Below are 14,616 nucleotides of genomic sequence, written 5' to 3' on the forward strand. Positions count from 1 at the left end.
GCAAACACTGTTCTCATTTTCTTCTCAGCTCAATGGTCGGAAACGATACCGAGATGCTTCCACAGATATAAACAAATATATATGATTCACGAAGAGGCCACAAAGCCGCAGTTCATATGCGTAGCTCACCCACATGCACACAGTCACCATCATCATGTCTGTTATCGCCAGCGTGTCTCTCGTGTGAGTGACATGCTGCCTTTGGAAACATCTGACATATCTCTGAAAACATGTCTCAATACATAACGATGAATTAAATGGAAAATGTGTCATCATGTTTTGGCCTACAACTGTTGTTTTTCCCAGCAGTGACTGGGCACAGCTGTACGGCTGGGAATGAACGTGGGGAAACACGACGTAATATTTCTCCTCCATGCACACTGCTAATGAGTTATAAGTCTATCATTCTGCATGCAACTCCGAAGTGTATGTTTAGTGGAAACACTCCCACACTTACTGCTCAGCTATCTCCATCTAACATCAGCTGTGTGTTTGTGTGAGAAACAGACAAAGAGGTAGAGGGGGGGGGGGGGGGTCAAACCGTTCCTGCACACAGACCTACATCTACTCGACAAGTGTATGTGGTTGTGTGAGCACGATGCATGAACGTGCACATGAGCCTGTGTGTGTGTGTGTGTGTGTGCACAAGCATTGAGTCAGAAGTTAGTGAGATGTGTGTGTGTGTGTGTGTGTGTGTGTGTGTGTGTGTGTGTGTGTGTGTGTGTGTGTGTAGGGGTGTGTGTGTGTGTACGTGGGTGTGTGGGTTGATCAGAGTTGTGTTTCGGAGCCGAGCTGTCTTAGCTTCGCTGCTTGATCTCTCTTCTCTTCCTCAGGTGGAGGACTGCAGTTTGTAGCTTTGTCACAGCAGCGTTAAGAAGTCAACTCCAAGTAGTGATCAAAGAAGGGGGGGGGGGTTCTCTTCTCCTCCTCTTCTCTGTTACTATTTTAACCTTCTTTTTTTCTTTACCTTCCTCTCTGCTCTGATCTTTACCCTTATGTAATTGTTTCTATCTCTCGGTGTGTCGATACTTTATCCTGTTATGGTGCAACAGACTGAAATAGACCCCGGAAACACTCTCACCCTTACGAGATGGTAAGGAAACACAGCATCAATAAGCAGGTGGTGGAGGAAGTATTCAGTAAAAGTACAAATACAACAAAGTGCAAATACTCCATTATAAGTAAGATACACGGTGTCACTGAGAGCTGCACATTTAGAAAACACATGTAGATAGACAAAACATCAATTTGACACTTAAAAAAGTGACACTTGCAAAAGTGCAAAAATAGAAAAACATGCTGCACAAAAATCACAATACACTGTAAAGTGTTTCCAGGGGACACTACCACATAAAGCACACAAAACTGTAAAGATCCCTGAATTCAATTACAATAAATTAAGTGTATCACCATCAAAATGTACTTTAAGTGATAATCCTTTTTTTAATTTGGCTTCACCTACTGGTGGTAAGAGACAGTGCTTAAGATTCTACCGGTAACTTAATGATATGGCTGCCACTGAAAATTAAACAACTGTATCTAGAGGTAATTATGGTTTATAAATTGAGTGGCTTTTGCTGAAAAAGTAGCAATCATTAACGGTATCAGACACTGGGTTAAACTTCATGGAAATCTGGATTATAACATAAAGTATAAATTAAAGTGCTCATTAAGCCCTGTGACAGATTTATTATTATGTATTACGTGATTAGATTAATACGAATGCATCATCAAGCAGCCTCGTACTGTGTTAGCTGGTTGAGGTGGAGCTAGTTTTACGCTTTCTTTTTATAAGCGGTCACAAACCAAACATGCCATGAGGTCAGTCTTAAACAGAGCGTTATGTTTTTTTAGATATATTTCTTAATCTGAAAAGTTACTAGTACTCCTTGTTGTCAAGTTAATGTAGTATTACAAAGCACAATACTTATCTCTGAGATGCATTGGGGTAGAAGTAGCAAGTTCAAGTACAGTACCTGAGTAAATGTACTTTACTTTCCAACACGATATATATTCAACATGACAAAACAGCACATTTTGTGTTCCTCAATTATTTATTTTATTTTGCATCACGATCATTTCAGTTTCGTTAAAATAAAAACTTAATTTCTAAGTGATGATACTGTTGTAGCACTCCTCGCAGGAGAGGAAGAGAGAAACATAGATAATGAATGAAAATACCACACTGGCCAGTTAGAATGCTGCCAAAATAAGAACTGATAAATACAGCAACAGGTTAACAAGTCACTCATTATGTGACGAGTGAGAGCGATATCTTACAGGCATAGTGAAAGGAAATGACAACAGCTAAAATGGTATCATGCTATGCAAATGACATTAGGGATGAGTGTCACCCGTTGCACCCTGCTGCTGACGGTTCCTTTTCAGCACATCATACGTGTCTCTCGGACCGTTCTTCAGAGGCTGAGGGAGGAGAGGTGGGGTAAAGAAAGGGAAGAGAAAACGTTACATTTCAATTGTATTAATGTGATAATATCACATGCCGATTGAAATTCCCATTTCAGCTCACCTGGTAGAGATCATTGGGGGCTCGGCTGCCTTCATTTGCAAAACGATGCGGTCTGTCAGAGCCTGAGGAGAGATTCATTGATATTATAGATAGGTAGGTAGGAAGGTAGGTAGAGTTGTAGGGAGGTAGGTGGGATGGTAGGGTGGTAGGGTTGTGGGGAAGTAAGTAGGTATGGAGCTAGGGAGGGAGGTATATAAATAAGTAGGTAGGGAGGGAAGTAGGGAGGTCGGTAGGTAGGGAGGTAGGGAGGTAGATAGGTAAGGACGGAGGAAGGTAAGTGTGGAGAGAGGGAGGGATATACTGTAGGTAGGTAGGTAGGGAAGGAGGGAGGTAGATAGGTAAGGACAGAGGAAGGTAAGTAGGGAGGGAGGGAGGGATATAGGTAGGGAGGTAGGGAAGGAGGGAGGTAGATAGGTAAGGATGGAGGAAGGTAAGTAGGGAGGGAGGGAGGGAGTTAGGGAGGCATAGGTAGGGAGGGAGGGAAGGAGGGAGGGAGGTATTTAGATAGGTAGGTAGGTAGGTAGGTAGGAAAGGAGGTAAGTAAGGAAGTAGGGAGGGAGGTATTACTTTTCTTGGGAGAGGTGACTGGACCGATCCGATTCTGAGAAGCAACGAGATAGACGGCCACTCCGATCACAATGGTAGCCACCACGTCTCCTACAACCATTCCTGTTATTGAAGCCGTGTCCAGCTCGATGCAGTTATCACAGGCTGGACACAAGTACACAGAGTACACTAAATATGATTACTGTTGAAAAAATGACTGTACTTAAAATACTGTGGATGCAAATAATACAAGAATAAAAGTACACAGAAAACACAAAAACATGCAGTCTTGCTGCAGAACTTACTTCGAAACTTCACATAGATTTTTGCTCCATGTTTTTTGTCGTCATCATCTTTAACACACGTGTACTCCCCTGACTTCTCATCTTTGTATTCCAGTGAGTCAGGATTTATGTGATAACCAGCGCTACAGCCCAGCTTAATCCCATTAAGGGTGGGGGTCACGGTCACTTCAATCTCTTTGCAAGAAAAAGACGGATTTTAACATAATTAGTTCAAGCATGTAGTTGTTATTATGCAACTAAATGTGACTAATAACGCAGTCCTCTTACCTTCAACACAGCTGACGGGTGCTGTGGGAGACATTTGGAAAGAATCATAAAAAAAACATTTACTTTAATGAAACTGCCAAACAATTTGCTACTATTAAAAAGATTAAAGGGCACATTTGTTACTTGAACCCCAACTGGTGTAAGATGTTTGAAGGCCTACCTGTCAGCGTCCAAAGCAGCAGCAAACAGGCGGCCACAACTGATTTCATCGTGTGTTTACTCCTCGGAGCTCTGCTGTTGACGGAGCGAGATATTTCAGATCATTGCGAGTACGAGGAGGCACGCAACAGAAAACAGGAAGGGCGCCATTTTCTGCTCCATTGTCAACCATTTTATTTTATTGTAACAGATAACCGATGACGAGAGACGAAATACAGGGTGCTATTTTATGAAAATGTATTTGGCTAATTTGTAAAACAAACTGACTTTGCGATCGTTTATTTTACTTAAAACAACTTGTATTATTTCTCCTCCATCAAAGCAAACCCTGGTGAACAACACAATGTGAGTTAGATGAAAATACAGCATATTTGAAATAAAAGTACTGACCTCAAAATAAAGAGCTGCCGTGTCCCTGCTGCCAAAGCACCCAGTCTCCGTCTGTTGAAGTGAGAGAGACTGTGTGTAGGTGTGTGTGTGTGTGTGTGTGTGTGTGTGTGTGTGTGTGTAGGTGTGTGTGTGTGTGTGTGTGTGTGTGAGGGAAGTGAGTGTGATTGGTGTATTTTCCGTCTCAGGCTTTGTTGGTTTCTACGTCTGGAGGACTGTGCGTCTCTGACTTCCAATAAATGACTCTGGTGGAATTGACAGTTCATTTACTTTCTTACGTACAACAGTGACTTTTATTTCCATTTCATGGCGCTTTATTTGGGAAATATTGAACTTCTTGCTCCACCATTTTACATTCAAAAATATGAAGAGGCTTTATCATACGAAGCATTGCGAGACTAAACTACTTAAACACTCTGAGAAGATGGTTAAAACTAACTCCAAATCGACTAGCTGCAACAATAAAGTGCTACTTAGTATATAATACATTTATCTAACACTATAATGCATTAAAGTAGAGTGCTTTTTCTTCTTTCATAATATTTATGTATTTTACTCAAGTAGTGCAGGACTTTTACTTGTGATGAAGTATTTTACAGCTACTTTTAGTCAAGTAAAGGATCTGAATATTTCTTCCACTGATGATGTCAGAATATACTATAATATTTAGTACACTGGCAGCGGGGAAGCTGCAGATAATTGTTGATTCATTCTCTGTTCGACCGCTAACCAGGACTTTACGTCGATATCTTTATTTCACCAGTATGCCATGAGACATTTTGTCAAATCTGCAATTTTTCCAAAAGACACGCGCAGCAATCTGTGAAGGAAGATCTTCATATTGACTGTGAAAAATAAAGTCACTACCAGCCACATATGAGCCGAAACGACTGATCCATGTGTTCACACCGACTGCTACGTGCTCCTTGGTTGCTTTTGGAGACGTGTGGAGCTGCTCCATCTGGAATAAAACAAAAGACACAAACACAGCCATGCGTGTGCAGATTAATATTTAAACTCCCTGTGTGTGTTGTGTGAATGTTTGCCAGACTGTGTTCCCTGTTCAGCACAGAAGAAGCAGCAGAGAGAAAAAGAGAGAGAGAGAAGAAGAGCAAAGAGATGCTCCCACAACACAAATCCGCTTCCTGTCTGAAGAAAAGCCACAACAACCTGTGACCTAGAGCAAACACCTGGCTGACACACACACACAGACACACACACAGTCAAACATAAAGACATGCATTATTCATCTCCTGCACCTGCTATTGTTATCAAATTCAACAATACTTTCAACAACACACTCATCTTTAGCACCACGTCAAAAACACCCTCATGACTGATTGTCCTCCATGTTTTCCGGCTTCAAAAGCACATAAGAGCGCCCCCTGGTGAGCGCCAATAAAAACCACAGCAGGCCCCAACATTTAGTTCATACAATTTCAATATTATCTTTATTAGACGTCCTCTTTTATACACATATGCAGATGCATACAAATATACAGTACATGACTTGTTACATGTCCATATACGAGGACATACTCCATAAATATGTAACCATCCTATTTGGATATTACGCATCAAATTCTCACGTACAGGAACATTTATCTTTCCGGTGGTAGCATAGAACGATGGACGCATTCCGATAACGCGACAGGGGGGGGGAGACATCATGAGCATGTGGTTACAGGAGGAAATCATGTCCAAACATACAGAACATGAGCATATTTATGTAGAGTTCATACTTTGCATTGTTGAGACAACACATCAGGGGTGTGCAGACCAGAGATCTTGATTCAGAGACACAAAAACATCGACACTTTTTTGATTTTGGTGAACAACAAATTCAAGTTTGTGTGTTGATACCGTGACAGAGGAAGAAAGTTTCTGGTTCCTCGTCATCCTGGTCCAGCTTGAAGGTGACTGATGATTGGTTGAAATGGCAGACTGGCAGTTGTTGGTTATCTCTTGGTAGAGCCGCACGGTTGGAAGTAGTTTTGCATGCATGCGTGTGAGTTTGTGCGGAACTTGGAGGTCAGTCAGAGCCAGATCTCCTCACTGCTTGTGCTGTTCGCCTTGTAGATGTAGCCCACCATCGGATATCTGGCAAAACCTGGGGAGCATTCAGAGGGAACACAAAGGATAACACACTCACTGCTGTTCCCACACCGAATGTAAAGTCAGAAAAATGGAGCGTATTTGCCTGACCTCTGGCGGCGTAGGCTAGAGACAGATCTTCCTCCTCCTCTTCCTTCTTCTCGCCCACACTGCTCTGCTGGGCGGCCTCTCGGGCTGCGAGAAGTGATGCAAGAAGGACGGAGGACACAACGGAATGCAAAAGAGATGCGTGGATGAGTTTGAAGGGATGGTTTTGGGGAAAATGCACTTAATTTTTCCTTGCAGCAAGATAGAGAGACTGATACAAATCTAATGTGAGGGAGTGGTATCAACTAACAGCAGTTAGTACGGGCGTATCCTTCCTCACATCTATGTACTCATTACATTGCCATTTTATTTAAAGTGCAGAATTGCCATGCAGCATGGTCCCAATGCACTTAACAATTAAAAAAAGAATGCGTAGAACAAAGCACACAGCAGGCACATAAAATAATAATCGTTAAAAACATCAGTATTAAAGGGAAGTAAAAGGAGTTAACCAAAAGCACATAACACACCATATAAAATCAACAACAATAAAACCATCAGCGTTAAAGGGATGTTAAAAGGGTGATGGACCCGACTACGTTCAGGAGTAGGCTGTAGTAAAGATCGGTATTCAGCCTTAATTTAAACATTTCTACTGAACTTGCTTCTTTCTAGAGATTAGTAGAACGGGGGGCAAATGCTCTGAAGCCAACGGAACCAGGAGACCATCATCAAGAGAGCGAGGAGAGCTTTGTAAGCAGATCAGTGATGTGTTCAGGAGCAACGTGTCCTCAAACAAACCAAAAGTGACTTCTCGTTTTGCGATGAAGTCCAGCAACACGTGTCATTTTCCGCTCGTTTTACATGCATACGGTCTTTTCAAAATAAACCTCCATCTTCACAGGTTCACTAATTGTACGTATGGCTTGAAAACTTGCAGTATTTGCACATTTGTAAATTGTTGATTGCCACATACAGTCCATATCTATATATTGTATATATTACATATGCTACTAACATTTCTCTTGGCATGTACTGTACTCAGCCAATGTCCGGCCTTCACTCCAGCTCCAACCATCTGTGTGTGAGGTGAGGGTGTTTTCTGAAACTCGTACCTTTTCTCAAAGTGTTGAGGTCGTTGAGCTGCATGTTGGACGGCAGAGACATGTTCTCTCGGGGGATGTAGGTCTTACCAGCTTTCTCTGTCTTCAGGTTGGCCGAGTCACTGTTTAGGAAATATGGAGGAGAGATATCCCACTTGGATTAGACGTAATATTGGTCTGCAGGATGGACATCAAATATTCATTAGAGCACAAACACGCTTTCATCAGTGTTTTCCCTCCAATCCGCTGATGGTGCTGAGATGGAAAGGATCAGATGAGAGGCGGTGATAAGTGTGTGATACAGAATCAGCGGTTGTAGAGATTGTAAAGGAGTTTGGGGATTTCCACAAACCGAAAAAACCTCAATTGACTATTATCAACATTAAGTAAGTTTCAATTCTCTACATGCGACAGGTGGATGTGATTATGTGTAATGCTAAGTCCTTGTTAGCATATTAGCATCTACATTAAAGTCTGTAGAACACCGCCTGCCTGTTCACGGGGTGAAACATGTTTGTGAGATTCTGATTCGTAATGACTGAATAAGTGACGTTTTAAAGGAATCATTTTGTTCAACATTTTGGGAAACTTATTTTATTTGCTTTCTTACTGAATGTTAATACTAAGTTAAGCAGCTTGTTAGCTAAACTTACCACAAAGACTGGAAACAGGGGGGGGAGCTTACCAGGCTCGGTTCATAGATAACAAAATTCAGCAGTTTCCAGTATTTATGCTAAGCTAAGCTAACAGCCCACTGGCTTTAGCTTCATATTTGATTTACAGACAAGGAGAGTGGTGTTGAACTCGCAGCAAGAAAGCTAATAATTGGATTTGACCCAAAATGTAATATAGATTTCTTTCTTTCAATGAGCTTCTAGGGACAGTGTTAATAGGAAAATTAATATATTACTCTCTTAAAAGTGAAATTTTCTGAACGAAATCAATGCATTTCACCCATTAGTCAATCCTAAAACTTAAGAGGTTCTGACCTCCATTTATCTAATTTATTTCTTCTAAGGAAGAAAGGCAAAATATGGGAGACCACATATCTGGTAACAAGACAATTACAGCGGGCTTATAATTGAAACTTAACCCCAAATATCACCACTTGGTGGTCAAAAGGAGACAGTGTCTGACCATAAATCAATCTACTGCGTTACTGCTTTACTTGCTCTGCCTTCTGAGTCCAGTGGGTCACACAAACATCCACTGACTGAAGTCTGATTATTGTATTCACCTTTTCTTGGTCATCAGAATCTCCACTGGCTCATCTGCAACACAATAAAGGAGATGCTGAGTAAGTGTTATACGCTACAATGCACGACGCTACAGCCGAGCTGCTCACTACACCCACACACACACACACACACACACACACACACACACACACAAACACACTCTAGTCTCACCAAAGGACTTGCTCTTGTTTTTTTGCATGAGGCAGAGAACAATCAGACTGAGGATGAGGAGGGCCATGAAGGCCATGGCTCCCCCAGTCACTATTCCCAGAATGGGCACCTCCACACGAGACTGCAGGAACTCTGGAGAGCGAGGCAGAGAGAGAGAGAGAGAGTTAAAGGAATAGTTTGACCGTTTTGTGAATTGTGCTTATTTGCTTTTTTATGGTGCGTTAAATGAGAGCAATGATTCCACTCTCAGGTGTGATGAGGCAACAGCTATGACGTAGCTGTGACGAAGACCTTCTTGGTTTCCCTTTCTGTCATCACTGACCTGCCAGTGTGAGGTTGCTCTGCACCGTTCCCACACTGTTGCTGACGTTCAGCGAGATGTTCCCTGATAGATTCCCCAGCGTGACCTTCAGCGTGTGATTGGTCAACCAGGGGTAGTGTCGGGAGTCCAGGATGAAGAAGTCGGAGGTGTTGGCCACCAGCTGGCCGGACTGGTCCACGAAGGTGATGGTGGCGGGCGGGTTGGACCGCACCAAGGCGAAGAGGACCAAGGAGAGGCCGGGGTCTGAGGTTTCACTGTAGTGGGCGTTCAGCCTCAGGACCTCTGGCTGAACTGGGGGACGGAGGACGGAGGAGAGGAAGAACTTTATTCACTGGATCAACAGAAAACAGCTTACAATCCAGAAATATTTGGCGCACACACACACTCACACTGGACATTGAGCGTGACCGTGGCATTGTGGCTCTCTCCTGTCCTGGGGTTCGTTGCGACGCACACCAGCTCCCGGTCCCACTTCCTGGCCCGCAGAGAGAAGGTGCTGTTGTGATGGGTCTGCGACCTCGGGACCTCAAAATCTTCCCGCGGCGACGTCATCACCAGCCGGCCCCGGTTCGGCGGGGGGTCTCTCTGCTGCTCCCCGTTCAGGTACCACGTCAGCAAGGGAGGGGCGCGGGGATCCCAGCCGTCTGATTGGCAGTTGAACCCGTGTGTCACGTTCTCCTGCAGTGTCACAGCAGCTCGGTGCCGTCCGTCAATTTTGGCGGCGGGCCCGATTGCACCTGTGAGTACAACATTGATGTGGATGTGGATATAAAAAAAAGACTGTGTGCAAAACATGACAAATTAATAAACTCAACTTGTAGTTAGCCTGACTGAAAATGTATCCCTGCATATGAATGACTCTATATGTGTAGTGTTACTCCACGCAAATATTACAACTTAAAGGAATAGTTTGCCATATTTTTTGAACAATTTATAAGAGAAGATTGATACAACTCTCACATCTGTCTGTTAAATATGAAGCTACAGCCAGCAGCCGGTTAGCTTAGCTTAGCTTAGCCCAGAGACTGGCTGCCTAAATTAACTAAATCCTCATACTAGCACCTCTGGAGCTCACTAACTTACACCTTAAAACCACAAGGTAAAAACATGCTGGGCTATTTAACTGTTTCCACCTTTATCACCTGTTATTAACGCCGTTGTCATAAACATGGGTGCAGAGCAATAATCGTGAGGTCATCTTTGGTTGAATTCCATTAATGCAAAAAAAGGTCAAACAGGTCATGTACTGTACGTCACAGTTGCAGAGCGCCTCACCTGTCCAGGACAAGGCCAGTGTGTGAAGGAACACGACAGCAGAGCCCGATGCCCACCTCCTCAGGCACACGCACACCATACTGGCCCGACTGAGCACCGCGCGCACACACACATCTACCTAGAAATTACACAGAGACGGACATCTTTGTCTGACGATAAAGGTTTTTGGTTTGTGATTATTGACGGTTGAGATTGAGATGCAGGCCTGCAGAGGCAGACAGAGCTACTGAGAGGGAACTTTCAATTCCATGCAATACTGACAAAAACCCAGCATGCAAGGACACCGACATAATTCACCACCCGGTTAACTTTGACTCACCACATCACTACATATCCACAGGCCTGCTTGGATCGACAGTTATTGTGTGTACGCACGTACAGTGAGTACAGGGGGGGGGGGGGGGGGGGGGGGGGGACAAGTGATGCCTGGTGTTTGCTTGCAATCTGGGTCATGTGATATGTGCGAGCACTCCGGACGAAAGCAGGAACTGAGCCATGAAGGAAACACTCACAATCCCACACATATGTAGACGATCAAGAGACATTCCTGCACACGTTAGAGGATGTTGAACAGGGCTGAAGATGATGGGATTGCACTGACAATCCAAAAAAAATGCACTTTGTAAGGCTGCATGCAGGCATCTCAATGCCGAGGTAAATACGGAAAAGAAAGCCCTCTTCAATACACACACACACACACACACACAGACAAAATATTACCTCAGCCCTTTCTGCAGATGCTGTTGTGATTCAGCCTGCTGGAGCTCCATGGCAGCGGAGGTGGAGGAAGTGAAGGATGGTGGTAACAGCGGAGAGATGAGAGGCAGCCCTCCCTGACTCAGTTGCTTTCCCATCTGCGTACACTCACACACTTACACACACACACACACACACACACACACACACACACACACACACGGCTCTTTGCAGGGTACAGCAGCTCCAGTAGCAGCGTTTACTAGCAGGCAGGGGCTGCTGGCTGACGCAGGCAGTAAGGAGGAGAGAGCGGAAAGGGAGGAGGGGGTGAGTGAGGAAGAGGAGCAGGCAGCCGAGGAGATGGAGAGAAAGAGGGAGAGAGTGAAGGCAGAGAGGAAAAGGGAAAGGAGCAGAGGCTGCAGAGAGAGAGAGAGAGAGAGAGAGAGGGAGAGGAGAGTGGGCACAGGGTCGTGAGCAGAGAAAAAAATAAAAAAGAGCCGATGTGGGAGATGAGGCTGGAAGACGAGAGAAGGAGCTCTGTGCAGAAACATCGATCGTTAACAATCTACATCTTGGAACTGAATTGTGGTGGATGGAGGAGAGTAAACTGTCAGTTCATGGGGGATAATTCTCTTCCTGTCATTCATCCTTCATGTTAATAAACCGAGCATGTTAAAGTAACTGACATACAGACGCTGTTCGTGGCTCACTGAGAGTGAAAAAGCCTCTGCAGTGCAGCTGCACAGACCGGAGCAGCAGCATGCAGAGCACTGCAGCCCCAAGGCAGACAAAGGAAACAAGCCTATAGAGCAGGTATAGGTCCTGTGCTAATGACAGCATTTACGCTTGAATTAGTCTTCTGGAAAACCGGCCATTTTGTCTTTTATCCCCTTCTCTCTTGTCCTAAAGTGCCTGGAAAACAGGTTTCGATGAGAAAACCAAAAAGCAATGCATCTAGTAATAACTTTATATCCTTTTACCGACACCACAAGCATCAGTGGAACAAGGGGAACAAGGGGGTTAGGCTTCGTGACTGGTGAAACAAGCTGAATATTTAAGACATTTGCATCGCTGTAATGTAAACAGATAACGTACTGCTGACAGGACAGGTTGGTGCCGGACATAAACAGGTAACTCCTGCTGCATTCAGCAAAGGAACACATTCACCTTTCACCCCGAAAACATTACAACAATCATTTGTATCTGGAAAGATTTAGAACCACCGTCGGCTCTCCAAAAGATGAAGTGGAGCTCGGCTGTGAAACAAAAACATTCATCATCACATTGCAACTAGAGCAAGACGATAAAGAGATTAGCTTATTGAAAATATATCAGCCGATAAGTAACAGGAAGTTACAGGACACGAAGGCCGAAGTAGGCGTGTGGTAATTCAGAAAGTGTCTCTATTACATCGTTTGTCCACTACAGAGCACCGATAAGTGGATTTTTTAAACTGTAAAATGTCCCACTCACTTTACATTAACAAGTCTCTGGGATCCCAATCAAGATTGTTTATATTATGTTGTATATAAATCAGTTTTGGTTCATTAATTGATTGGTCAATGGACAAAGAAATGAATCAGGAACTGTGGTGTTTTGTCTTTCAAGAAAAAAAAAAAGGCAAACATTTTCTCAGCCTTATGTGAGAGTAAACTTAGTGTCTTCGACTGTTGGACAACAAAACAAGCTATTTGAAGACATCTCTGAGAAATTAATCATTAATAAAAATAGCTGTGAAATGAGACATTACGTTAATTGCAGTAGTCTCAACATGAACGAAATCAACGGCGGTCTGGAACGTGCTGAAAAGTAAAATGTGAAAATGTAAAATCAAAGCGATAAGAAAGAAAAACGTGTTGTAGTCTAACACACGACATTGTCCTTTATGATTCCAGTAATATCGTGTTCAAACTGCACGATAAGCGTTTACAACGCTCCTTCACGACTCTGAACGGCCTGCAGCAGGCGACACAAAGACACAAGTCATGACCTTTTTAAATTAGTTCTTTATTTATATATATTTATTTATTCATCTCAGTTTGGTTGATATTCTTTTTAATCATTGTTGTTGCACTTTAGTATTTTTGTACTCAACAGAAATGAACATAAACAAAAAAAACAACAACAACAAAACAAAAAGGACAAAAATGAACCAATAGAAAAACAAAATGAACCTAAGAAACAGGAGCAGGGAGGCTGGGATGGAGAGAAAAGACTGAAGGGGGAGGAGGAGGGTCGGTCTGATCAGGCAGAAGATGTGTGTGAAGCTTCACCTCTCCATCACTCGAGTGCTTTCCACTCACACGCTGTCCCTTCCTGTGTGCCTCTGCTCTTTCCCTCCCAAACACAGATCTGAAGCATCTCCATATCAGACAAGCCGGAGCCTCCGGTCTTAATTTTAGAGTTTCTATCCCGCCGTGGGACAAGAGACACGCAGTGTCTTTCCATTTCCTCTCCCGATAACTTGCCGAGTGCTCCATTGTTTTCTCTTTCAGATCTCACTTCTTCTGGCTCAGCGTAAGCAACGAAGGAAGTCAGAAGGGATCTGAAAGAGGAACGAATGAGAGCTGGAGGCCGGACGGAACGGGAACACCAGCTCCTTCTGCCCCAAAGAGACACGAACTCCGTTTGGGGGGGAAAGAAAAAACAGAAAATGCAGAAATAATCTCGTGAATCCACCCTACTTCAGTGTTAACACTCTTTTGTTTTAGAGGCTGTGATTTACCACTAAAGCTACTTCCTACGGCTCTGAATGGGAGCGAGTGTTGGCGAAACAGGAAGCGACACGGTGCGAATGAAGAGCGCACGAAAAGTCAACCGCTGCAGCCAGGTGTCGTGAAGTCTGTCCAGTATGGATACATACAAAGTGGAGCTGTATTGTTCGCACCACAGTCTCTTTGCTGGCCCTATATAGACCCAGTGGGTCCTGTATATGGGAGGATAAATAGGAGGGTCCAACAAATAAAACTCAATTTAAAAAGAAGGGCGGTTCTGTCTTCTGCTGTGGTCCGACGTGTGCTGTAGCCTCCGTCCGACTGCGCTCAGGGCACAGGCCTCGGTAGATATGTTTAAAAGGTCCGACCTCGTATTCCTCTGCTGCGGATAAAGTCCAATTGGAGCCGTTCCCTCCTGTGGTCGCCTCCTGAAATGTTTCCCCTTTGACGGTCCAGGTGTATCCAACTACAGGACGCAGGGATCGCCTCCTCCGATCGTCCCTCTTGTTTGGGAGCGTCAAAGCGAGGCCAAAAAGAGGGGGGGGGGGGGGGGGTGTAATGGTAGTTGTAGTTTCCTCCTTTGGTTGCCACAGGAGGGGCCATGTGCACAAGGCGTCGTCCGATCAGAAGCCGATGTAGTAAAAGGTGGCGGGACGATCACAGCAGAAAGGCGGGGCAGCGAGAGAGAGAGAAGTGGGTTTGTCCATTTTCCACACGTGGGATGTTTAGAATGATATGTCAGCTATATTACAAGTTATTCC

The 14,616-nt window shown here is 44.0% G+C and overlaps 2 protein-coding genes across 2 annotated transcripts; both read right to left on the minus strand.

Annotated features, from left to right (window-relative positions):
- Window positions 1-2,047: 2,047 nt before the first annotated feature.
- On the minus strand, window positions 2,048-4,251 carry LOC306701322 (T-cell surface glycoprotein CD3 gamma chain). The gene is made up of 7 exons (XM_079166601.1): window positions 4,198-4,251; window positions 3,809-3,879; window positions 3,649-3,669; window positions 3,382-3,555; window positions 3,098-3,241; window positions 2,531-2,592; window positions 2,048-2,424 (listed from the first exon to the last, which is right to left on the minus strand). Exons 2-7 carry the CDS (start codon window positions 3,855-3,857, stop codon window positions 2,338-2,340), a joined length of 537 nt encoding a protein of 178 aa, XP_079022727.1. The 5' UTR covers window positions 3,858-3,879; window positions 4,198-4,251; the 3' UTR covers window positions 2,048-2,337.
- A 1,979-nt stretch (window positions 4,252-6,230) lies between these two features.
- On the minus strand, window positions 6,231-10,524 carry tmem25 (transmembrane protein 25; the record flags this gene model as incomplete). Its single annotated transcript, XM_079165892.1, has 8 exons — window positions 6,231-6,304; window positions 6,400-6,483; window positions 7,452-7,561; window positions 8,677-8,710; window positions 8,849-8,980; window positions 9,171-9,461; window positions 9,560-9,907; window positions 10,446-10,524. The coding sequence occupies 8 exons, from the start codon at window positions 10,522-10,524 to the stop codon at window positions 6,231-6,233; spliced, it is 1,152 nt and encodes a 383-aa protein (XP_079022018.1).
- Between the last annotated feature and the right edge of the window lie 4,092 nt (window positions 10,525-14,616).

Source organism: Pholis gunnellus, assembly GCF_910591455.1.
Source record: "Pholis gunnellus genome assembly, chromosome: 9".
NCBI lineage: Eukaryota > Metazoa > Chordata > Actinopteri > Perciformes > Pholidae > Pholis > Pholis gunnellus.